General features: G+C 49.9%; 3 protein-coding genes across 5 annotated transcripts in view; 1 reads left to right on the top strand and 2 right to left on the bottom strand.

Annotated features, from left to right (window-relative positions):
* Window positions 1–24: 24 nt before the first annotated feature.
* LOC122369629 (eukaryotic translation initiation factor 4E type 2-like) lies at window positions 25–3966 on the bottom strand. The gene is made up of 7 exons (XM_043344520.1): window positions 3901–3966; window positions 2666–2873; window positions 2310–2370; window positions 1764–1888; window positions 1261–1375; window positions 572–861; window positions 25–236 (listed from the first exon to the last, which is right to left on the bottom strand). Exons 2-7 carry the CDS (start codon window positions 2695–2697, stop codon window positions 194–196), a joined length of 666 nt encoding a protein of 221 aa, XP_043200455.1. The 5' UTR covers window positions 2698–2873; window positions 3901–3966; the 3' UTR covers window positions 25–193.
* A 372-nt stretch (window positions 3967–4338) lies between these two features.
* On the top strand, window positions 4339–17187 carry LOC122369628 (ATP-binding cassette sub-family F member 3-like). Of its 2 annotated transcripts, none has more exons than XM_043344519.1 (16): window positions 4339–4386; window positions 4599–4670; window positions 8217–8322; window positions 9191–9371; window positions 9655–9869; window positions 10219–10323; window positions 10618–10776; window positions 12180–12380; window positions 12766–12948; window positions 13277–13349; window positions 14003–14103; window positions 14299–14476; window positions 14890–15070; window positions 15414–15484; window positions 15953–16102; window positions 16498–17187. In XM_043344519.1, the coding sequence occupies exons 2-16, from the start codon at window positions 4604–4606 to the stop codon at window positions 16657–16659; spliced, it is 2133 nt and encodes a 710-aa protein (XP_043200454.1). In that variant the 5' UTR covers window positions 4339–4386; window positions 4599–4603; the 3' UTR covers window positions 16660–17187. The 2 variants fall into 2 exon arrangements, with proteins under 2 accessions (XP_043200454.1, XP_043200452.1); XM_043344517.1 differs by having other exon boundaries at window positions 4339–4470.
* Window positions 17188–17288: 101 nt separating this feature from the next.
* The window catches only part of LOC122369632 (bestrophin-4-like), a 64214-nt gene continuing 57905 nt past the window's right edge, over window positions 17289–23597 (bottom strand). The window contains exons 10-11 of one of the 2 annotated variants that reach the window (XM_043344523.1): window positions 19971–20097; window positions 17289–19521 (exon numbers count right to left, since the gene is read on the bottom strand). In XM_043344523.1, the coding sequence (XP_043200458.1) occupies window positions 17985–19521; window positions 19971–20097 (1664 nt within the window). In that variant the 3' untranslated portion in view covers window positions 17289–17984. The remainder of the gene's footprint in view (window positions 19522–19970; window positions 20098–23597) is intronic. The other variant, XM_043344524.1, reaches the window with a different exon arrangement.

The following is a 23597-nucleotide window of genomic DNA, read 5'->3' as shown; positions in this document are numbered from 1 at the left end:
CAGTTAGGCCCCAAAACACTAATCTGCTGCGCATGCGTAAAACAAGTATGTATTGTATCATAGAGCACCGATTGACCAAGCGCCCCGTTCCATCAACAGATCCAGGGCAATGAAGAGCCGCACGGAGAGTTTCTATCACCCGCCAATAGATGGCATGTCGCACCGGCCGCCGTCCAAACTGCGGCAACGGCCGCTACTTGACGAATAAGTCCGTGTTCCGAAAACTCGAGTTGTCTCTGAAAACGGAGACAAGTGACTGAGATAGAAGCTTCTGACGAAAGGCGATGTGAGTGTCCATCCAAAGCGACCAGAGACTGCACGAGTTATTGACTGGAGGCGCTCCATAATTCGGTGAAAATGAGACATCACTGACCCAGGAAATACACGGGACCTGCATCAGCCACGAGGGGTTCATATCACAGCTTAACATGAGCACAGCCACCGTTCTGTGAGAAGTCCCACCTCTCCCAACTCTCTTCCTTTGCTACGGTCTCCCAGCCCCCCCCCCCCCCCAATCACCGACCGCCCCCACTCCGCCCTCACCATAGACTGCCCTCAGCTCCGCCCTCACCTGAGACTGTCGGTGTGCGTTTTGTACTCCATGATAGTGTTGAGCGGCAGGTTGAGCACCCGTTTCAGCGTGTCCCGGATGCGGCCCGTGGTCGTCGAGTCGGCAGCCGTCCGGTTCCACACGGATATGATATCCTCCATGTGACGCACGCTGACTACGGCGCCGCAGATCTCGTCTCCGACCATGAACTGTTCGCCGAGCAGTGCCAGCACGAGGTTCTCCCAGCAGCGCGACGCCAGGCCCTTCCGCAGGCGCACGATCCACTTGCCGCCGCGGCTGTTGGCGTCATCCTGAGGAACAGAGAGAGGACGGTCAGAGACGGGTTAAAACAGAGTCGGAGACGGACTTGTATATAATCGGAGACGGGCTGATACAGTGGTAATGGTAGTAGTTTCCCAGGGCAGTGGAGCACCCGATACCGGTGCATCTTGCGATGCTTTGATAAAACCGTGAGGTTGTAAGCGCTCCGTGGAACATAATGGAATATTTTTCCCAAGACCCAAACATCCATCGGCTTATAGGCGCGCCTTTTAACACGCTGGTCTCAAAACAAAATGCTTGGCAGAGACGAAAATTTACCCACAATCCAACTGTATAAAATCCACCTGCATCACAGCCTCATCTCGCCCCGTAACCCAGCTGGCCATTCCACAATCTACGAGAGGCCCGCTGTGCCCTCTCGCTCTCACCTCCCACATGGGCTTGATGCCCTCCTTGAACAGGTGGTAGTCGCTGTGCACCTTCATGTCGTGGGGACGCACGCAGTGACCGTAGATCGACCAGAACTGCTCCACAGAGCCGAACCTGCGCACACAGAGGGCAGGTTAGGTGATGAGGGTGATAAGCCACGTTTGGCATCATAGGTAATGTCATAGTGGAGATGAATCGGACAGCAGACGGTAGGAGACGAACATATTGCTTTATAGGCACGCTGGTGTACTGCACACCTCAGCTTGTGAAAATGCCATTGACAGCTTATCAGCCAGTCGGACTTCACCATCGTCATTTCACCGAAATAAGAGCACGCGACCAGAATATGTAATCAACATCGGAAAATCAGCGAAGAAACAGTAGCTACCTTTTTCGGTCCAAGCGCATCACAAGACAGTCTATTCTCGATCACCGGTGACGCCACGGTCTATCCCAATTCCAACCGCTCAGTGGGACGCCACCACCACGAGCTCCCACTGACCTTCCGACCAGTTTGAGGTTCTGGTCGAAGCTGGCAGAGTTCTTGTTGCCGGGCGTGCGCTGCGTGAACCACAAACAGTGCACGTGCTCCAGCTTGTGGTGGTGTGACGGGATTTCCAGCGGCGGCTGTCGGAGGGGTCAGAGGGGTCAAATAGGTCAGCGGTCAATCGCACAAACACCAGTCACGACGAACGCACGGGCATGTAAAGGCGTCAGTCACAGCGATGTGAGGTAGATTGGAAGCTGACTAATAAGTTGAATGGACAAGAGCACTGAGCAGTGAATACAATACAGCACTATGCATTGCATAATGCACAAGTGCATAGTGCCTGGCAAGTAGATAAGCAATAAACATGTTTGATTAAAACAGCATCAGCGCAATCTGATAAAAAAAAAATCATTACTACTGTCTGAAGGAGACACTGAGCACCATAACAAAAAAAAATGATTAATAGCTTTACAGAAAAACAAAAATGGTACAGTGCAGGAGGCTACAAAATAACCAAAATACAGGATGAAAGAGAACAAAAACACTTATGTGCCATACCAGTTTGTGGCCAGTTTTCAGTTCTCTGTCCTCCTCGCCACTATCGTCACTCATTTTCAGCCTGAAACATCCAAATGTCAACTCAACAATCACCTACAAGACATAAATTAAACAATTAAAGATAAAACATGGATGGAAACTCAACCAGCCACATAGGTCACAGCAATATTTTGCAGAATATGAGCACATCTTAATATTTAGGTAAAAGCTACCCATGCTTATGCAAGCAATAAACCTTTCAACAGCCAAAATAAATCAAAGAACAAATTTGTTGGTTAAAAAGACAATAAAAAAGAATATATTAACTAGTCAGTCATTCATAAGCACAGAAATTGATTAGGTAGGTAGGTACTCACGCTTCAAATTGATTTCCAGATTTGCCACTCATTTTTGGTTGATAATCCTGATGAACCCAGCCCACTGCTGTAGCCAGTGTAGGAAAACCCTGCTTCAGTGGAATGAATGAATGAAATGTTTACTGATGCAACTCTGATTTAATGAATGTCAAAATGCAGATTCACTTCAGAGCCCCTTTTTTGGACGTTTCTGGTTTTCTAGCACAGCCTGAAAAAGAAAAAAATGTGATTATCATTTAGCACACTCTTTCCTCCAAGCATATCATTAAGCAGGTGACAGATAATGTCAGGTAAGCAGCTATGCAACATTGATCTGAGCTTTGACCTCCTGCCACCAGTGTATGTATGCAATATGCATACCAACCAGGCAGCCTCAGGTCAGCTCTTTCTATTGCTGGGTGATGATTATCCATTACATGAAGAGTTCACTGGGAATACAAACACAAACACAAAGGTCACCAACTGATGGTGATGGTCAGCAAAACTGGTGGGAGCCGCAGCCAGCTGTAGTAAGTTGAGTAGCAGCTTGAGTAGCAGTATCTGCAACTGGCTATGGGTGCTTTTGACTTTGGCATCCAAATTCTGGCACATAGGCCAGTTTAACCAACAGAAAAATAGCCAACCTCTGGAATTATTTGCTTCACATACGGAGCATAAGCGGGATGGGCACATAAACGGATAGGGCTTTACTGTTTGCACTCCAAATGTGAAGCCGTCTTAAGGCGAAAAATTCTGGCAGACAGCTATTTTTCTGTTGGTAAAACTGGCCTCATGTGAAGAATTTATCTACCAAAACAGTTTCTACTAAATGCTTAACAGTTTTAGTTTCACATCCTTGTTTTTTATTGAAATAACTAGAAAATGCAAGGCTACCACAGTCAGTTCTCTATATAGGTACCGTGCCACAGTCCATGTCGATGTCAGTATGCTGATGCACTGACGTGGACGTGCACTGACGAAAGCAAATGAATCAAGTGAATATGGCGTGACCTATGGCTAACACTGCCAAGATTCCTACATTGACATTTCAATTAAACTTCAACTTCAACTGAGCTATGTCTTGATTCTTAATTTCAATTTCAATGAATCAGATTCTGTTATTGTGAGTTATCAATCTTTCCGGTCACATTTTGTCTGACTCAAGATTCTTCAACAGTCCAAGGTCGTATATAGGAGACAGTCGGACTCCGATGAAATAAAGAAAAAGATAAATCGCCCTAGCTTCTCGCGAGGACCTGTCTTTTTTCATGGCACATTCTACAAAGCACAAACGCGTGAGTCTGAGTCAAATACATAAATCCAAGATTCCTTTACTTTACTTCATAAATCATTTTGGATATGGTAGCTGAGATATCAGATATGGTAGCTAATGTCGTCTACATTTCCAGCGTTGCTTAGACAAACTTAGTGCACAGTATTTGATATTGTATGGGGATTCTACAGTGACGTTATTAAAACAAATGAAAACTTCAAGCCTTCAGGACATTTTTATTTTGAAATAACTACGGAAAGCTTTTATTTTCATGAATTAAATTCAAAAAATGAATTAAGCCTATGATAAGTATAAGATTTATGCTGTTAAAACTTACCTTGCATTTAAAACTTTTTATCTGTACGATGTTTATGACGTCATTTGCGACTTAAAACATTTTATGTGTCAAGTAAACGTTGTTTGGTTTTCACGCCGGCTAAGCGAGAGAGGCGCGGTGTGGGGAGGATAGGTATTTTATATTTATTTCCTTTTTATCCGCTTGGTCATTTTTCTGGGGCGATTCTTCGTTCAACAACTGGCGACTGGCTAACAGGTACATAGACATCATGACAAAAATAATTGGTTTTGAGCTGTGCAAAGGCTGACCTTTTTTGTTACGGCGCGTGCAGTTTGTACCATGGTTTGTACATAATGTGTTAATACAAGATTTTTTATTTTCAGGAGTGATGGCTGCCCAACTTGTTCGGGATGCATTCCCGCACATGGATGATGATCTCTTCCAGTATGTGGAAGGTATGTATGAATACAAATATGCATGCACATGTGGGGCATGTTTGCGGAAAGTTACGGTACCTAACAATTAGAAACAGCTGGTTCAGCGAGCTTGTGGCCAGAGGTGGTAGGTAAGGTACCTAGTTAATTTATTTTGTTTTATTGGGGTGTTCCTAATCTCATTGCAAATGATGATTTTTCAACTTCCACCAAGGCAGACTGGCAACCAGGCAGGCAGAGTGAAAAATACATATCAGTAGGCGGAACTATGGTCATGAGTACCCAAATATAGGAACGTTCCCATTTTTGGGAACGGAGTTCCCAAATATGGGAACGGGCGTTCCCATTTATGAGAACGGAAGGCAATTTTTCGGCCGTTCGCCCACTAAAACTCAAAAGTGCATCACGTCTCAAAAAAGTGCACGCTGATTGAAGTAGCTACTAAATCTCCATAAAGTTATCTTTAATCTGACCGTGGAACAAGGAAATTGACCGTGGAATGATATTTTTAATGATTTTTTAAAAATGACAAAATGTTGAAAATATGGGTTATACGACATTTAACATGCAATTTTAAGAAAAATGAAGCATTTTTTAGTTTGAGGTTAAGTATAATAATTTTCGCCTGGTTATGAACTTTCATACTATCGACACCAGATGCGGACAAATGCAAGCGAAGACGCGGACGGTCCCGAGGTAATATTGTTGACTTTTGGTGTCGGGGCGGACGACCGCGTGGAACGTGAGTGAATTTACCGAACTACTGTTGTAAACTCAGTTTAAGCGGTTGAAAATTATCCAGCTGTATTTTATCAACCCTGAAAGACATATTTTATTTGGATGCTAGCTGTTAAGCATTGCTTTTAAGGAGCGTCATGAGCGTGGTTTTTGCCTTCGGTATTTTTAAGCACGATCGTTTTGGGGGAATTTCTTTTATGCAGGTCGCCCTGTGTGGCTTATTTATAATTTTTATGCTGATTTTGATCATTTCTCGTGCCCATCCTACCAGGCTTTTTGCCACTTACACTCATTAAGAAAGGAAAAAAGTAGATTTATATTGGGACTAGGTGTTTTGAGAGTGAAACATTTCAGCGTTCCCATTTTTGGATACTTACTTGTGCTCATCAACTATCAGTGTTAAACAGACAGGTGTTTTACATGCCTCCACCCTCGGCGCGGACGGTGTATATAGGTATGGAAGACCTTGTTGAACATCGCTGAGCGTTGTGAATTACGTAATCCTGCAGAGGGGGGCGTGCCTGTTGCGAGATCGACGGTAATAAAAGCGCAGAAGACCGGGCGAAACATGCGACGGTCTTGCCGGAAAGGTCATCTGATGATTGTTGCGTTAACAATAATTTGCGGCGTTGGACGTGATGCTTGTTAATGAAAAGAGCCCCTGAAAGCCGTCGGTGAAATCGTTCCCAATTTTGGGTACGCCGTTCCCATAATAAGGAACGCTTGCAGCGCCAGTGTACGAGAGCGTTCCCAAATTTGGGCTCGCGGCCCGGATGATGGACTGCTTTAGAAATAGGGGAACGATTTGAAACTACGATGGGCCTTACAATATCAAACTCTTTCCCAACAATATTGAGGTAAATATCAGGCGGTTCACGATCGTTTTATATTTTTTGGACGTCATTTAACGGTTCTTTTTCTTGTTTTAAATAATGCCTACATGGCGTTCCCATATTTGGGTTTATCGTTCCCAAAGATGGGAACGAAAATGCGTTCCCGAAAATGGGTACGCTTGACCATAGTTCCGCCTACTGATATGCTCGAAAATTTCTGGTGTAGTGGTGGGATCACTCTGAAAAATTCAGTGCATGTCCAGAGTTACCTCGCATGCGCAGAATTCAGTGCATGGCAGTGGCTGAATTTTTGGTGCAGGGGGGCCTCATAATTTTTTTGTTGAAAGACGGTCACTGAATTGGGTCTGTGCGCTGGTCAACCTAGCAGCAGATTTGCTCTGCGGTTGGCTATTGAAAGGTTTTGTTTCAGGACGAGACGTCTCCGACCCAGTTGTTGTGTGCTCTGAATTGCGAGCCACCCTGATCCTACTCGGTAGAGGAGCGGTCGCCTTGGTGAGGCCTTAACCCTTGGCGTGGAGATAGGCATGGAAAGCCTTGTTGAACATCGGTCATTGCCGAGCGTCGTTAACTACTGCAGTGGGTGCGGTATCGAGGGAAATGAGAGCGAGGGAAATGAGAGCAGAGCGCGGACGACCTGGCGAAACAAGCGGCCGCCTCGGCCGCCCTGCCCTCAGGCCTCAAACGCCCGCTCGCTGATCAGGGCGGTTCATTGTGCGCCCTCGCATGAATGGCGCGACAACTGGTCCGAGTCACTATTCAAGCCACTCCTCGGGAGCACGTCGCCGCTCCCTATCCCCGGACCGGAGAGGACCGAGTGGACGCCGTTTCGGTGCACCAGATTAGGGCGGGTCACTGGGGCCGCTCGCTCCAGTACGTGCACCGAATCGGCTGTCTCCACTCCGCGGCGTGCCAGCAGTGCCCAGATAAGCGATGCCCCGCGGCGTTCTGCCCCTGCGCCGTGAAGAGTCTAATGTGCCGGCTGCCGGAGCACTTGCTGCTCCACTGCCCGGCCCTCGCTGGCTCCCGCCACCCTCGAACACACCGCTCCGTCGATTTTTGTGGCTCCGAAATTTCCGGCTCTGACCTTGTTCCACGGCACGACGCTACAGTGCGCTAAGCGTGCCGTGTATTGAGGTACTGGTTTTCGGTGGAAATAAAAAACTTATTCGGACGCTCAAACATGGCAGAGCATCCAAGGCCCCGGAACGCTCTGTCTCGTTGATATAGCCTTGTTCGGTAGATGTGCACATGTGCTTTATCATGCTTTATGTACAAGTGGCTTAATTTTGGCGCACAAAAAAAATAGCGCAAATTATGCAGAAACTTCTGCGCAAAATCGCTGACGCTGAATTTCGGCACAAGAGGGTTTCACGTGCGTCCGGCGTAGTGTATGGATGTTTTCCAGTCTGGGGGGGGGGGGGGGGGGGGTCGGAGTGCTGCCATTTTATGCACATCTGGTCAGGGGCGCGGGAACTACTTTCCGACTGGGGGGGGGGGGCACACCATAATAGAGATCAACCTAGGGTACCCCCAAATCTAGTTTTCTCACCGGTTTTAGGCTACTTATTTTTCACCCCTCGGCTTTTTCAATAAAAAAGAAAACATTTGCAAAAAAGTGTGGTATTCCGTCTCAAAGCTGTGGGGGCACCGCCCCCACGGCCCAGAGTTGGGGGGGCAAGCTGCCCCCACTGCCCCCCCCCCCCCGGCTCCCGCGCCTATGCATCTGGTCATGCATCTTATCTGCACACGCGAAAATTGCAGACCCAGGTCACTCAAGATCAGGCAACAAGTCACGTCTAATAACCTTACCTCAGGAAAAGTTTTAATGCTGTTTAATGCTGGCCAGTCACCATAGCTACATTGACTGAATGATAGGTTAGGTTAGGTTAGGTTAGGTTGCTTTGAACTTCAGCAACTGATAAGAGTAGCAGTAAGAGTAGCAGGTAGTCCATCACCTTCCCGTGTGTCACTCCAGGAGTGCTGGAGTCCGCTGAGGAGTTCCAGACGGGCGATGACGTCTATGACGCCATTGGAGGCATTGTGGAACAAGTGGCGGGCGATGACAGCGAGGATGACGTCAGGTTAGTGAATGTCCCAGTGGAATCAGTGACACCCTCCCTTTGATTTTTTTTCTGACCATGTCAGTGAAGTTTAGAAATAGCTGAATCATTTGTTGTGCCAGAGTAGAAGGGAATGGCGAGAGTCCACTTCAAAACAGCTGGGGCCATGAGAGCTAGTGAGATTTAAGTGGACCAAGTCTAGAAGAGCAAACAGGTCATCTAATGGAGAATGATGAATTGGAATTCCTTCCTCATTTTCCATAGGTATCTGGTAGATTTTGTCTTCACAATATGTCATAAGCCTAGCTTTTCATTGAATTGTTATTTTTAATGAAAAGATGGTGTTGCCGTCCTGTTGTTTGTTTGTTTTGTTTTGTTGGGTTAGGCCCTTTTGGTCCAATGAGACCATTTCAGAGCCGGGAGGATGATAGGATATAGGGGGAGACATTGGTCTGGGCAGGCACCCTAGTGAGTCGCCGGGGCTGAGCCCGTCCAGAGGACAGGCCACCCAGCCCCAAGGCACTCACTGCACCCGGCTACGGGGTCCGCTCCCTCGGGAGCAGCGGTGCCGCTCCAAGGGAGCAGCCCGCATGAGATAAAGCTGCCTGTGCAGCCCGGAGGGGGGTTGCGGCGTGGAGGAGAAGGATTTCAGTATCCTGAGGATAGAAGCACGGAACGGTGCAGTGCGTCCTGTTGTTACACTTCCTGTGTTTGTGTATCACGGTCCTCTCACCTCCATGACATCCACTTCACACTTTTTCTTTGGTTTTACCTGTAACAAGTTACCCACCTCAGTCTGTAATCCACATCTCTATCTCCCTCTCTGTCTACCTCTCCCTTCCCTATGTTTAACTCTTTCCTCACACCACCTACATTATTTTCCTCACAGACGGCTGTGCCATCGCGTGATGGCCGAGCTGCAGCTCAGTTCGCCCGACGGCCACCAGGGCGGCGCTGCGAACGGCGACCGGCGCCGCCTGGATGCGCCCGTGCACCTGGGCTCGATGGCCGGGGACCAGGGACCCGGCGAGATGCCCAGCATCTGGCTAGCGCAGAAGGAGGTCGCCTCGGTACGGAACGGGGAGGAATGGCGGCATAGATGGGAAGAGGGAAAAAATGTGATCACTGATCAGGATATGTGTTTTGCCCATTTACAATTATGTTTTTATATAACCAGCCATCACCTGCGCGAATCATTTGTTTGAGAGCTATGAGAAAATCAGCAGACAGAGCAACACTAGTTCTGTGATATTGATTGGTAACTTGATCGTTCTGGTTCTTACCACTCTCACACTGAAATCTGGATGCGTGTGCCACTAATCTCACCCCCTCCTCCACATCCCTCCCTTCCAGCGTGTCGACACCAAGAAGCTGGAGAAGGCGGAGGAGATGCGGAAGAAGAAGCTGGATAAGCAGAACGCCACGCCGGCGCCGGCGGCCGTGCTGGCCGAGAAGACGGCCTCGGCCTCGCAGGTCATCTCCAAGCGCGACGTGCGGGCCGAGGCGCGCGGCGCCAACATGTGCAAGGACATCCGCATCGAGAACTTTGACATCTCCATCGGAGACAAGTGAGCTATTCTTGTGCTGGGTTATGGTTTCTAAACGCCTTCAATAGGTTTTTTAACCTGTCTTACGGTGGTTAATATTTATGTTACCGTTGTTATATTTGCTACATTCGGTCATAGTGGTATTGGTGAAACTGTTAAGGGTCCCTACATCAGTTGAATACAGACAAGTGCTTTACATGTTTTCATGTTGGATTTCCCACATCCCGTTAAAAGTCACTTGTGACTCGGCGGTTTTGATCCCACAAAAATACGCCTACCCTCGCCGCTGATGCGCTGCCCCAGGCGATTGCCCGTCTGAGTCCCCTGGGTGATGCTCTGTCTGACTGTGATTCGCGCGCGTCGCCGGTAGGGTGCTCATCTCTGGAGCGGACGTCACGCTGGTGTACGGCCGCCGGTACGGGTTCGTCGGACGAAATGGACTCGGCAAGACCACCATGCTGCGTATGATCTCCAGGTGAGTGAGTGACTGCTGACTCCGGCCGGCTGGACGGTCGATTACCGCGGCTGGGAGGACTGTCAGACTCACGGTGGGTGCGTCGGACTTCTCAGGAAGAGATAAACAGACACTATCGCTGCTGTAAATGAATCTCATCGAAGGAAGCTCGATACAGAACAACACCGACACTGTGGTACGTATTTTGTAAAAACTGACGGTTAAATCATCATTTATGTCGAAGGGAAGCATACCGCTAGACCTATCTAGTCGGGCGCACCTCTGACATGCCCTCCCCTTTCTTTCCCCCTGCAGCGGTCAGCTGGTGATCCCGTCGCACGTCAGCGTGCTGCACGTGGAGCAGGAGGTGACGGGAGACGACACGGAGGCTCTCCAGTCGGTACTCGAGTGTGACACGGCGCGAGAGTCGCTGCTCACGGAGGAGAAGGAGCTCAACGCCAAAATCAACTCCGGGTGAGAGCGGTGGTGGGCTGGGAGAGAGGGAGCGGGAGGGATATACGGAGAAGTTGTGTGCAATTATTATTATTATTATTATTATTTCATATTCCCACTAACCACCATTCGGTGGGCATTACAGAGGGAAACACATTGACACACATAAACCATATACATACAATACAGGATTATTGCAATCATGATTATAATACAAATATAGTCAATGTTACCGTTTGTTATGGTACCTGTCCCTGTAGTTTGACATTGAGAGTTTTCTCCCCGAAGTTTATAATATCAAGGATTGAGGTAGACGCCTGGTGGAACCGTGTCTTCTACCAACCAGTTAACGTGCGTATGAAATTTCAACCATACTAGTAAACCATAAATTGTAAACCATATTTCACACTATAGTCCATTTTTTTTTCAAAAGGCGCACGTCCCGAAAATCAATTTTAGAATTGTCACGTGCAAAGTGATGGTTTTTACAGAAATCAACGAACACCGGCTTGGCACGTTTCGAAATCACTGGCCGGCTCGGTCGGCTGGTCTCTGACTTGCGATAGTTTGGAAAAAAAGTATAGACATTCGACTCATAATGAGGAACTGTGAATCGAAAATGCTTCCACAATGTGCCTATGCCTACCCAGTACCCATAGGCACCAAACAAATGATTAAACTGATGACGTGGATGACCAGTTTGCAGACCTACAAAAGTAACACACGGATTGACATTTTGTTTTATATTTATTTCTGTTGAGTACAAAAAGAAACATGAGCCAGCATATCTGCCGATCTATTACAATGCTGATCGATCGATTTCTGCACTGGGAAGAAGTCGGGTATGCGCCAACTAAATCTGGAAAGACTTATAAAAAGACGGCTGAAGTTTGTAGGTAGCATGCGAGAACACAATGTAAGACAACAATACGGAACGTCACCAGCTTCAGCAAATAATGACATGTTTTCCATGAGCCTGCCGCTCAGAATTCCGGCCCCCGACAGATTCTGTCTTGAATGTTTAAATAGTTGCCGCTTGCTATTTCTCAAGTGATGGGCTGGCTGTGGAATCAAGGTTAATACAGGAGTGACGTTAAATTTGCATGCAAAATCAACAGAATGGCTCAAATCTATGAATTTACTAACATTCTGCAATGTGACACGATTTAAAGGCTAAATTGAACAACTTCTCCGTTGCACTGTGTTTATCTTTCAAAAATGGCCGAGAAATTCATCTCAGCTTGCGTTATTTTCTAGCGTCTCGCACGTGCCAACTCAAAAATAATGCTTCGGGCCATGAGCCTTTTGAAAAAAAATGGACTATAGTCCTTTTATATGCCAACGACACGAATGACATTAGGGTAGTGTTCCCCCATCACTCCACCTACCCTCAGCCAACCTCCCCCTTTCCCCGTCGCCGCCAGCCACCAGGACGCGGGTCTCTCAGAGCGTCTCTCGGCCGTGTACGCCCAGCTGCAGGCCTCGGACGCCGACCGGGCGCCGGCGAGGGCCGCTGTCATTCTGCGAGGTCTGGGCTTCACCCCGGCCATGCAGAAGCGGCCCACCAAGGAGTTCTCCGGCGGCTGGAGGATGCGACTGGCACTGGCGCGCGCCCTGTTCTCGCAGTGAGTGGCGCTGGACGGTGAACTGGGTGTGAGGGCTTGTTATGGGTTCGTGAAGATTTAATTATGCTTTGCTGTGTAATTAAAGTTTTCCAACCATGACGGGTTGTGGGTCTGTACCACCAAGGAGGCTGTTTCGTAAACCATGATACATTTAATAGGTTATTGTTTGCGATTCTGCTGAGCTATAATTCTCCTGTGTATTATGACGTGCGTGGCGGATAAAAACATTCGTAGTTTTTCTATCGGTGTGTACGTAACAGCCACAGCCTCAGCAGATTATTAGTATCGTCCAAAATATCGCAGCAGCTCACATCTACTTCAGTCTATCTACTCTGCACTCTAGTATCTACTCACATATACCTTACTCTGCGGCTGCCGTTCTCAGGCCTGACCTGCTGCTGCTTGACGAGCCGACGAACATGTTGGACATGAAGGCCATCATCTGGCTGGAGGATTACCTGCAGACGTGGCCCAGCACGCTGCTGGTGGTGTCACACGACCGGCAGTTCCTGGAGGTGGTACCCACAGACATCCTCTTCCTGCACACTCAGAAAATCGACTGCTACAAGTGAGACGCGCGGTGGGAGGGAGGGGTTTCGTATGTGAGGGCTGTGCGGACATTCGGGTTTTCAGATTATGTGGGAATCGTGCTTAGTACATACAGTGCTTACGATACTCAGTTGTACCTTATGGAACGGAAAGAGCCTGGAATAAAAACATTTTAGGCCACCTAACTTGCATTACTTACTTTCATTTTGTGTGGCATGTCTTTAGTTATCACATTAATTGACATCCGCGGCTGCCTAAATCGAACTTACGCATAAATGTTTGGTGTGCCGTGTCAAAGCTTCTTGTGTATCCTTTCGCCGTTATCATGCTCCTACGCTTCCTTTCAGGGGCAATTACGGCCACTTTGTGAAGGCCAAGGCCGAGAAAATGAAGAACCAGCAGAGGGAGTATGAGGCTCAGGTAAGGTGGTGTTGACTGGTATAATATGGTCTCTGAGTAATCACTATGAATTTTGCATCAGGACTCCGGCGAGCCTCTTATTATGTAGACAATTTCATTACTTTCATTTCAGTGAGAGGTAATTTACTGGTAATTTACTGTGATGATATCAGCGTGGTAATGTAGTGAACGATGATTATACCAGTCGTATTCTCGAGTCATTTTCTTGAATGTTCGTCATTTTCGTAATGTTCGTTATCTTGTCAGTGCTCATGTAACCTTAAATTTTGAACCATGTTCTGTCCGGGGCTTTTGTCCCGTAGCCGTAGCTTTTCTTCAGCTCACTCATTCTCCGCTTATTTTTCCTTGAATTCAATTTAGAACATGTCCTCCATTCATGCCTGTCGTTGCTTTGGATCCGTTACTCGATCGCTATAGGTATATTTCGCTTATTATCTGCCATCACCGAGCTCTACACCTATTTGCGTGTGCGTGTTTGGCGTTCGCGTTGTGTATTTCGTATCCGTAAGTGTGTGCGTTTTCTTGTGTAGGTACCTATTTCTTGTGTTATCTTCAACCAGCTCGGACTCGGAGTGTAATCGCCACGCCGATTGTGGATTGCTCTTGATCGTCAATACATACATACATACATACATTTTCGTTCTGTTCGACAGATGGCGTTCAGAGCACACGCACAGGAGTTTATCGACAAGTTCCGATACAACGCCAAGCGGGCCTCGCTAGTACAGAGCAAGATCAAGATGCTGGAGAAACTGTGAGTTACCTTTGACTGAAATTAAACCCACCCATCCACTTATTGCAAGTCATGATTGTCTAAGTGCTAAGCTGTCTCTTGATAGTTAAAGTAACACTGGTCAATCTGACCAGTCTCCTGCGTTCCCTGTCAAAGCCCATGATGACTGAGGAAGCCTGCTCTGACCTCTCCCCCCTCCCCCTCCCCCCCCCCCAGCCCCGAGCTGGTGCCCGTGGTGGCAGAGAGTGAGGTGGTGCTCAAGTTCCCGCCCACGGAGCCGCTCCATCCACCGATCCTGCAGCTGGACGAGGTGGACTTCCGCTACCCGACCGGCGACAAGTACATCTTCCGCAAGGTGGACCTCAGCACCGCCATGGAGTCGCGCATCTGTATTGTGAGTCGGCGGAGGGGGTGGGAGAGCGGCGGGAGGCGGAGGTGGCGTGGTGGTAGTCGAAAGCGGGACGAAACAGGATGCCCACGCCCAGTGGCGTCTAGATTTTAGCGAGCAGGAGACTTTTGTCAAAGTCCGGATTTTTTAGCAGCAACCGTGTGTGTTGACATATTTTTTTCGGGCAGTTTCACACTGGGATCGGATTTATTACTAGTCTTCCAAATCTGCTTTTGGTCGTGAGTTATTGGCAGGCTTCAAATTCCGGATCAATTTCAGATATTTCTAGCAAATGTACAGTTAATTTCCTGACTGGTGCCCCGTAAGTCTTCTCTTCCCTCCCAGAAAATGGGAGTGCGGGAGTGCGGTGAGAACAGAAAGCGGTGAGCTTAACCTCCCCTCCCTCCCCGCTCCCACAGGTGGGAGAGAACGGCGCCGGTAAGACGACGCTGCTGAAGATCCTGATGGACGAGCTGACGCCCTCCTCGGGTATCCGACACGCGCACCGCAACCTGAAGATCGCCTTCTTCTCTCAGCATCATGTGGATCAGCTGGACATGACTGTCAACTCGATACAGCTGCTGGCAGCCCGGTTCCCCGGTGAGGGAGGGAGGAGGGTGGCTGGTGCACTGGGAGCGTGGTCACACTGAGCCTAGACCGGATGCCACTTGAACATTATCATTCAGTTCTTTTAGACACAAATGTTGCGCCCTTTGGACTACCGTGCTCGTCTGCCTCTTTAAAGAAAAATAATTCCGTCATGACCGTAAAGGAAGCGTTGGTCTAGCAATGTGCAGCTTCAGCGATGTTGCGAGTGCGAGACAACAGCAAACAATGCTTGATTTCACTGGGAAAATAGATCCTTGTGTAATTTCCAGTCCGCCACGCCATTTCCCAAAGCTCTGCAATAATGTATCTGACCGTTGCGTGGCTCTATTCTCAGGTCGTACGGTCGAGGAGTACCGCCAGCAGCTGGGTAGTTTCGGTGTCAGCGGAGACCTGGCCACACAGCAGGTGAGCTAGGCGTGCGGGGTCGGACTTCCGAGCTTCTCAGCCGCACCCACTTCCAAACTGTTCAAAGTTAGGTGAATTGTCCGAGGGTTGCAGTGTTACTTTTACGAGCTATTGTTATGCATGTTATTTCCGCCGTTAATATTGTCAATGGGAGGTGCCTTATTAATTATGAATCCGTGAAATTTGGTTTGTAGTTTAACCAATTGTTGTATTCATGATATGGAGCACGTCTTTGCCAGTTATGCGTCACTTATCATGGAGAGTGGCTGTCCAAAAGCTCAGACCATCGCCGCGCTCCAGCGCAGCTGCTCACTCCGCCTATGTATGTCTCTGTTTTCGTCACAACTCACAGTTGACCGTTCCTGCGCCGTTCTGTGCCGTTCAGGTTGGCAGTTTCTCTGGAAGTCGAAAGTCTAGGATGGCGTTCGCAGTTATCCTTTAACCCCTCCTATGCTCTGTTTCGCTCAGGTGGGCAGTCTGTCGGGAGGTCAGAAGTCCAGAGTAGCGTTCGCAGCCATCTGCATGGCGCGGCCCAACTTCTTCATCCTTGACGAGCCTACCAACCACCTGGACATTGAGACCATCGAGGCGCTCGGACACGCCATCAACCGGTTCAACGTAAGTCGACTGGGTGCTGCTTGTGAGACGAATGGTTTCCATCCATTGATGAACACATTGTTATGATCATGCGACAGTTTGTCTTAGTCCTTCAACCAGTTCCTGAATTCGATATTATGCTGTAGTTCTCTTATGCTGAGCTTGTGTCAGTTGTGTTTATGAACCATTGCTTTCTCCATCTTCTTTCCATACTACACGTATGTGCCCGTAATATCCCACTGAACCTCATTCCCTCTCCCCGCTTCTCATTGCCGCCACCATAGACAGGGCGTCGTAATCATAGAAACCCACTAACGCCCCGCTGTCCCCTCCCCCTCACATCCCAACACAAACACATAACACGGTGTGACCTCAGTACCCCATACCCATCTGACGCCCCTCTCCCTCTCCCACAGGGCGGCGTGATCCTGGTCTCCCACGACGAGCGTCTGATCCGGATGGTCTGCAAGGAGCTGTGGGTCTGCTCGGGCGGCACTGTGAAGGCGCTGGAGGGCGGCTTTGACGAGTACAAGGCCATCGTCAGGAAGGAGATCGAAGCCGCCAACGCCAACGGGTGATGAACGCCGCGCATCTAGGTACTATGGAATGGGGCGGGGCGGTCCAGGCTGGGTCCTGGAGTGTCCCCTGAGCACAGAGGGCAGAGTTTTTCAGCTGTTTTGTATCAGCTTGGTGACGAGTCAGCCTTGCGCAGATGTTGCCAGGCAGTATATTTTCAATATTGTTCGGAGACGTTTTATGCAAGTGGCGTGTGAGGTGGTAACAGAGTGGAATGGTATCGGCTGCTCTCTCCGGTAATAAGGATGGCCCTAAGCTGGGGCAGGGCACCGTCCCTCTCAGTGTCTGCAGTTGGAATTCAGGGGATGCGGGCAGTCAGCGGGTCATATGGGCGTCCAGGGGAGGCTGACTATCATGACTGAGACGATCTGAGGTCGGCTGTCGGCCCCCATACTGCTGCGACCGGCGAGGCGTCGTCACAGCGGACACTGTTACCAAACCCGATGTGGTGACGACGGGCCGCAGCAGGAGAACGCTTCCACTGTACTATCCAGGAGTGATGGCTAATATATGGTGACTTCAGAATCGCGGACATTCGTTTCATTTAGGCTGCAATATTAGGAATGGGTGGTCCGCATGCTGTTCATCTATCCGGTGAACACTCACTGTATTGTTGGTGTATATTCAGCGATTTTGGTGGATACTCGGTATATTTGGTATATAATCAGCCTTTTTGGTGTACACTCGGTCACACCACACTGCAATCACTAGGTGCGTCAAAATCAATGCCGAACATATGAAACGGTGAGATACACCATAGAGTCGGCATCCTCACAATGAAATGGTGCTACAAAATGCACAGCAACGGACATTACGATATCGGTCCTATGACTTCGTCAACATAATGACAGCGATAACACAGATGGAGCCTAGTCGATGCGGGACTCTCCTTTCCCGTTCTCCACACACTTTCACGCGTCGTGCCCGGTTGCGCCGAATGAAGAAGCCGCCTTTCGGGATTAACTATGTCACGCATGACCTCTATTTTATAGGCGGCTCCTTGTTATTCTCCATTTCACCAAACTCAAAAGGGATGTTTCACAATATCGATACACGGAATCGGGCGCGAACGGATATAACTGAAAGACAAACGTAGCAACACATGCAGGCATATATGAAGCACAGCAAGCCTTTGACTCCTACCGCTCGCACAGTTTATCCACTGGACATGTCCAGCTGGAGTCTAGTCTCGTCTATCACCACGACTCTGGCGCTGGTGAGAGTCCACCGGACCCCAGCTAACTGGAGGACAGCCCTGACGGCATATCACACAAAACAAGCGCGCGCGCGGTCCGAGCCCGGCTCCGGACTGTCGGGTCTCGTCCCGCTACTGGCGTTTTCTCCGCGTTCCCCGCTGCGCCTCGATCCTCCGAAGACTGGGAGACACAGAGGCGGACGGTGGTCCAGGTGGCTCCCCCGCGCCTAGACTGGCCGTCCGAGCCGGGGGCCCCGGCGCTCCGCAGGGTTCTTGTGCCCCCGGGGGTCCTGGTGCTCCTACGGGCCCTTGTGTCCCCAGACTTGAAGGCCCGGAGGCCCCTGTGTGTCCTGGCGTTCCTGAGGGCCCTTGAACTTCTGAAGGGCCCTGTGTCCCTAATGACCAAAACGCCCCAGACGAGCCCGGCCTCCCCGAAAAACCTCGTGCTCCTGATGACCCTGACTCTGGCGCTCCTGAGGGTCTTGACGTCCCTAAGGGCGGTCCTGAGGGCTCTGATGTTCCAGGTGATTCAGGCGTCTGAGGTTCCCTGGGTCCTGAGGCCGTTGGGGACTCCTGCGTCCCTGCCGTGCCCAGCGTGGTGTCCCGAGTTCCTGTAGACGCCGTCGGAGTTTCACTGCTCGTCGCTGACGTCGCCGCCGTCGCCGCCGTCGCCGCTACCGCTCGGTGTGCCAGCTGTTCGACTTCACTCGGCTCGAGGATCTGGACGCGCTTGTTGGCCGAGGCGGGCAGACTGTGCTTCCGCTCGAGACTGGAGGTGGCTGATCCCGACTGTGCCACTCGCTGAAAGTCCGGTAGGCTGCTGACTGCTGGGAGGGGATGGAGAGGAAACTGGTCCTCATCAGACGCCTCAGCGCAGGAGGTGTCCTCCAGCTGGTGAGCCGAGGCGAAGAGCTCCCCGTCCGTGTCGCAAGGGTCTAGTTCGACTGGGATGTGGTGCAAAAGTTGGGCGGCAGACCCGGACCGCGCCAGACTTGGGCCCGGGTCGGACAGTCCCCTATCGGTGAACAGGGGGCCGGGGTCGGTGAGCGCCGGGCTGTGGTCGGCCGGCGTCGGCTCATGGACGCACTCCGTTGGACTGGGACTCAGGTCTGTCCAGCAGCCGTTTCGGTCGTCCCAGGAGCGGCTAAAGGGAGCCGCGTCCGCCCACGTCTTGCGACTCCGAGAGCCGCCCGGCGACTCGCGTCGGAAACTGGGCGCCTGGACGAACACACTTGGAACGGAGAACCGATGTTGGCTGCCCTGGGGAGAGGCGTCAGTCGTGCGTCTCTCGTCGAGCTCAGAGATGAGGCAGGTGACCTCGGGTCGTCCGCTGTCGGTCAGGCTCTGGTCGCTGGTGGCAGGAGGCACGTACGGGTGCCAGATGACCTCTGCTTTCTTCCGGCGCCGCCACCGCGCCGGGATCAGGTGACCCGAGTGAGTCGAGGAGCGCTTCGGTAGCTGGCGGTCCATCCGAGTCTGGAACGACAGCGAAGGGTGACGGGTGACGACACCCTCCCCGTCGGCCGCGCGGCGCAGCGCCGCGTCGTCAGAGACACCACTGGACGTCACCGAAAACTGAGTGTCTAGTTTGGGCCGCCAGGTGGCAGTCCGGTCAGCTTGCGGAGTAGCCTCCGCGCTCGAGTGATCCAGTGGTCGGCGGAACACTGATCTGAGGGAACACAGGATGTCACTGTTTAGACGGCAAACAGCCAGTCAGCAATGCGATATGCTTTGGAAGTTTGGAACGCTGGGCTGGGGTTCGAATTCGCAGCACAAATATATCCGCCGAGTCGAAAATAACTGAGCAGCTGCTGCAGAGAGACTGGCCTCAAAGGGCGACGCGAATGCGCAATACGACTGATTGCTGGGGTTTTGGTTTCTTACGGTTCAGTTAAAAGCTTCACGCTCATACAACTCATTGATGAAGTCTAAGCAGCAGCGGTTATTTTAGTCAAACCATGTTATCAACAATAATATTGACTGAAGCATTGATTTTAAAAGCAGTCTACCAGGGGAATGCCGTCAAAGTTTGACATTGATAACGAATTGGGTGGTTGTGGCGGCTGGGTCGGAACGGGTCGAGGTCAGGTCAGGTCAGGGCGGGGTGGCTCGTCTTACCCACAGCTACCTGCGGACTCGGATCGGTTCTTGGGACGGACGCGGCCGCCGTTCGGTGACGCGTGGTTTCTGCTGGCCAGCAGCGCCTCGTCGGGCACACTCATGGCGCCCACGCGCGGGTCACGACCTGCCGGAGGTCACCACGGGTCAGACGGCGAGTCAGCACGGGTGTAGGTGGGAGGGCGAAGAGAGGACGCTGCGTTCAGACTGGTTACGGTTAGGGCCAGGGGAACAGGTTATAGGACAGGTTAAGGTTATAGACAATCGAAGATTCCCAACTCTTGTCACAGACAAAGGAAAAAGTGAGATCATAATTTAATGTTCTTTACCACACCACTATTTTTAAGGTATCCGTATTCTGAAAATTCACTACTGTAGTTAAGTGGTAGCAACCAAGGCTTCTTCAATCTTACGGTGTTTATGGATACCTACCGCATAAGTAAACGTTTACTTATAAAAGTAAACGGGATAAAAGGTGACCTCTTCAAATTCTTAAAGTTTAAGTCCTGCAGAAATCGAGCAGAATGTGCTTGCTAAAATATTGAACAGGATTATTTACAAGTCATCGATCGGCTGATCAAGTGGGGTCCCAGCAGCAGGGCTAACGGATTAAGTTCATCAACGAATGACAAGCAACGATTCCCATTAAGATGTGTGTCATATGTCACCCATGGTTGAAAAGGTTTCAGACTCCGCGGCTCGCACAAATATATTCCGAAATAAGATGTCTGCATGGCCTATGCGTCCTAAAAGCCCTCCAGAATTATTGTTATCGCCCAATCCTTTCTCCCAGTAGATAACCCTTAGAACAATTTATATGAACGTCGGCTGAACAGCTGCTCATCCGTTTGCTCCCCTCTTCAGAGCGTATTACTGTAGCCGTAATCGATTTGCCTAGTTGGAGCGTCCTATACCGTAGATCAGGATATACCGAGCGCAACGAAAGGCGTCTCGGCGGGAACACCCTGGCATTGCGTCAGCTCTCAGCGCCTCTGAACGAACGGAGCCTGTTAGCGCGTCACGAGCTCGTACTCTGTCCGGGCGCCTTTTCACCCGTCACCAGCCACATCGGCGGCGGCGTGATTTGCGCCGACCGCCGCGCGGCGGCCCGTTCAGACCCGGCCCGTCGCCGCCTATTGGTCCGTATCACCGCCTGCATCACTGTCTGCTGTGGACAGACCATAATGAACACCTGAACGTCAGCGCGCCGGTCACGTAGGCTGACCGAGTCGTTCCGCGGCCGTACCCTGTCAGCGCCGCCGGCGATCGGAACGAACGGCCGGCGCCCGGTCAATAGCGCCGGGGTAAAATAAACCAGCCGGCGCCGCTCGGGGTCTCGTGAACGGACTGCGGCGCGGCGCGCGGTGACAGAAAATTAGCCCGGCTACGAGCGTGACCGGGTCACGGGCGCTCCGAGCACCGCACAGGCACTCGGCGAGGGTGGACACTCCAAGCTGTTACGTCGGGTGGAATGTAACCTGTTCGTAACCTACTGCGGTGTAGGAGCGTTTGTTGTGGGTCGTGATCGGAGTGGGTCGTGGTCGACAAAAGACGAACGGTCAACGGACATTGAATGGCCGAGGTCTGCCAGCATGCGATTCGAAAGCTGGTGCAGCGACGCCAGCGTTTAGTTGTATAGAATATTAGTTGTATGTTGAATATTCCATCGAAGTATGTTGAATATATTATTTATATACACTGTGGAATATTCCAGCTGCCGGACATTGGTCACGTGACCACATTTTCCGTTTGACCTTGAGTTGGCACCATATTTTGTCGACAGATGTGGTGCAGCTTATTTTACTGCAATATTTTAGATACTAAATATTTAGACGTGTGGCAGCAAATGATACCGTGCAAATAATATTGAATCATCGGTGATATAGTTACCATTGAAACTCGAATAGCATCAATAAAATACAATTAAACTATTATTACTCTTCCATTGAATTTATTGTGTATGCAGGTATAGGTAGAAACTGAAGAGCTGAGCCTGCAGCTTACAGTTGTTCTAATTTCTATAACTCTTAATGCATAAATCAAGGCTACTGAGGGCTGCAAATTTGTTTCACTTATCTCTAATAACTTATACCCTACCTTCATCAACCATTATCTGTAAGAATTTTGCATCAATCATCCCCAGACTTATTATTTTTTTTTACATGCCTACGCCCCGGCCGTGAGAGTGGGCGGGTACGACTCCCTCGCCCTAATTGAGCTAGCCTCGCGGGAAAAACAAGCACGTGTGCCGTTACGGGACCGGGGACGCAGCAATTGATGCACGGTTTAAAAGTCTCAGGTCAACTGCAGTGGCCTCTGAGGCAGGGGCGTCGCCGACGGGGGGGTCGGGGGGGTCGTGACCCCCCCACTCTCGAAAACTGGGGGTGTCGACCCCCCCACTTTTTGCGATGCTGAGTATGCTTTTTTGGCTTTTATGTCAGTGAAGCAGGCGTCAGCAACACCAACAAATACATCAGATTCAGAATCGCTTCAAGAGCTCCATAAAGCCAATTAGCCAATTACCTAAAGTTCAATTAGCTGTGGTCGGGGAACACCAGCACAACAATATTTTTAAGTAGCCACCATTCTAGTACCTTTTTATCCCTCAAAGGATTGGACGCGCCAAAACTGCCCCGAGCGTTCGTCTGATCGTTAAAAAAAATGGTCGCAGTCGATTCGTCGGATCAGTACCTAACTACAAAACTACAAACTAGCCTCAGCCCCATGGCTACCGTCACAACTAGCTGTACAGTGCACATGTAGGGGAAAGGGAGTCAGGTGAGACCGTCTCGGGCTTTCGCAAAGAAGTCGCGCAAAAAGGAGCCGATTGCAACGAAACTTCCGGTGCGCTCGAGTTAATCACCTACTTAAAAATAAATCGATATCCCTGATTCAAATAAAGATGACCTTGGTTCACCTTTTCATAACATGCTTTTAATTTAGGTATAGGATAATTTTTGGAGCTGATTTTGAACTTAGCGCCCATCTGAACATTTAAGAAGTAGTTGTGTTGCTTATATAGGGTGTCCCAGAAGTCTTGAAGCTTTTTTAGTTTTGTCGTGTGACCTTGCTATGCCACTGATTAAGGCAAATGACGCCTCAAACGAAAGAGAATGAACTGAAGTTTTGTATTTTCATGCACCACTAGAGCACCACTTAAGTCAGGTGGCCCCCGTTGTGAGTCGCACAAGATTGAGCACGAGAGATCACGTTCTTCGCTGCCGCCGAGATCTCCCGGTTTTCGAAACACCGGTGTCGCCATGCCCGTTTCTGGTCAGCTTCAGAGCCTTATTTCATGAAGCGAGCCAGGAAACAGAGTATTGGATCTCCGAGAAAATATTAGCAACATAATAATTTACTGATCAGAAAGTCTCCTGATATGTTTGCACGCATCCAATACGAAAATAAGGCTCAGCTGCATGAGCGCGCTAAGCAACAGCCCGTTGTAATCCTTTGATTCGTCGCATTATTATGGTGCTAAAACAAATATCAACCCGTCGCAAATATATGTCGCTAATATTATGTCGCTCGCTTCAGGGAATAAGACTCTGAAGCTGACAAGAAACGGGCATGGCGACACCGGTGTTTCAAAAACCGGGAGATCTTGGCGGCAGCGAAGGACGTGAT

This window comes from Amphibalanus amphitrite, unplaced genomic scaffold, assembly GCF_019059575.1.
Source record: "Amphibalanus amphitrite isolate SeventyFive unplaced genomic scaffold, NRLGWU_Aamphi_draft 001057F_arrow, whole genome shotgun sequence".
Classification (NCBI taxonomy): Eukaryota; Metazoa; Arthropoda; class Thecostraca; order Balanomorpha; family Balanidae; genus Amphibalanus; species Amphibalanus amphitrite.
This window is presented reverse-complemented; position numbering and strand designations above follow the sequence as displayed.

Excerpts from the sequence above, each read along its gene's own strand:
- LOC122369629 (XM_043344520.1), bottom strand. The coding sequence starts at position 2,697 with ATGAGTGGCAAATCTGGAAATCAATTTGAAGC. Across the intron at positions 1,376-1,763 it reads AACCTCAAACTGGTCGGAAG|GTTCGGCTCTGTGGAGCAGT; the intron begins GTCAGTGGGAGC and ends CTGTGTGCGCAG. Across the intron at positions 862-1,260 it reads GCATCAAGCCCATGTGGGAG|GATGACGCCAACAGCCGCGG; the intron begins GTGAGAGCGAGA and ends TCTGTTCCTCAG.
- LOC122369628 (XM_043344519.1), top strand. The coding sequence starts at position 4,604 with ATGGCTGCCCAACTTGTTCGGGATGCATTCCCGCACATGGATGATGAT. Across the intron at positions 9,870-10,218 it reads GACATCTCCATCGGAGACAA|GGTGCTCATCTCTGGAGCGG; the intron begins GTGAGCTATTCT and ends CGTCGCCGGTAG. Across the intron at positions 10,777-12,179 it reads AACGCCAAAATCAACTCCGG|CCACCAGGACGCGGGTCTCT; the intron begins GTGAGAGCGGTG and ends CGTCGCCGCCAG.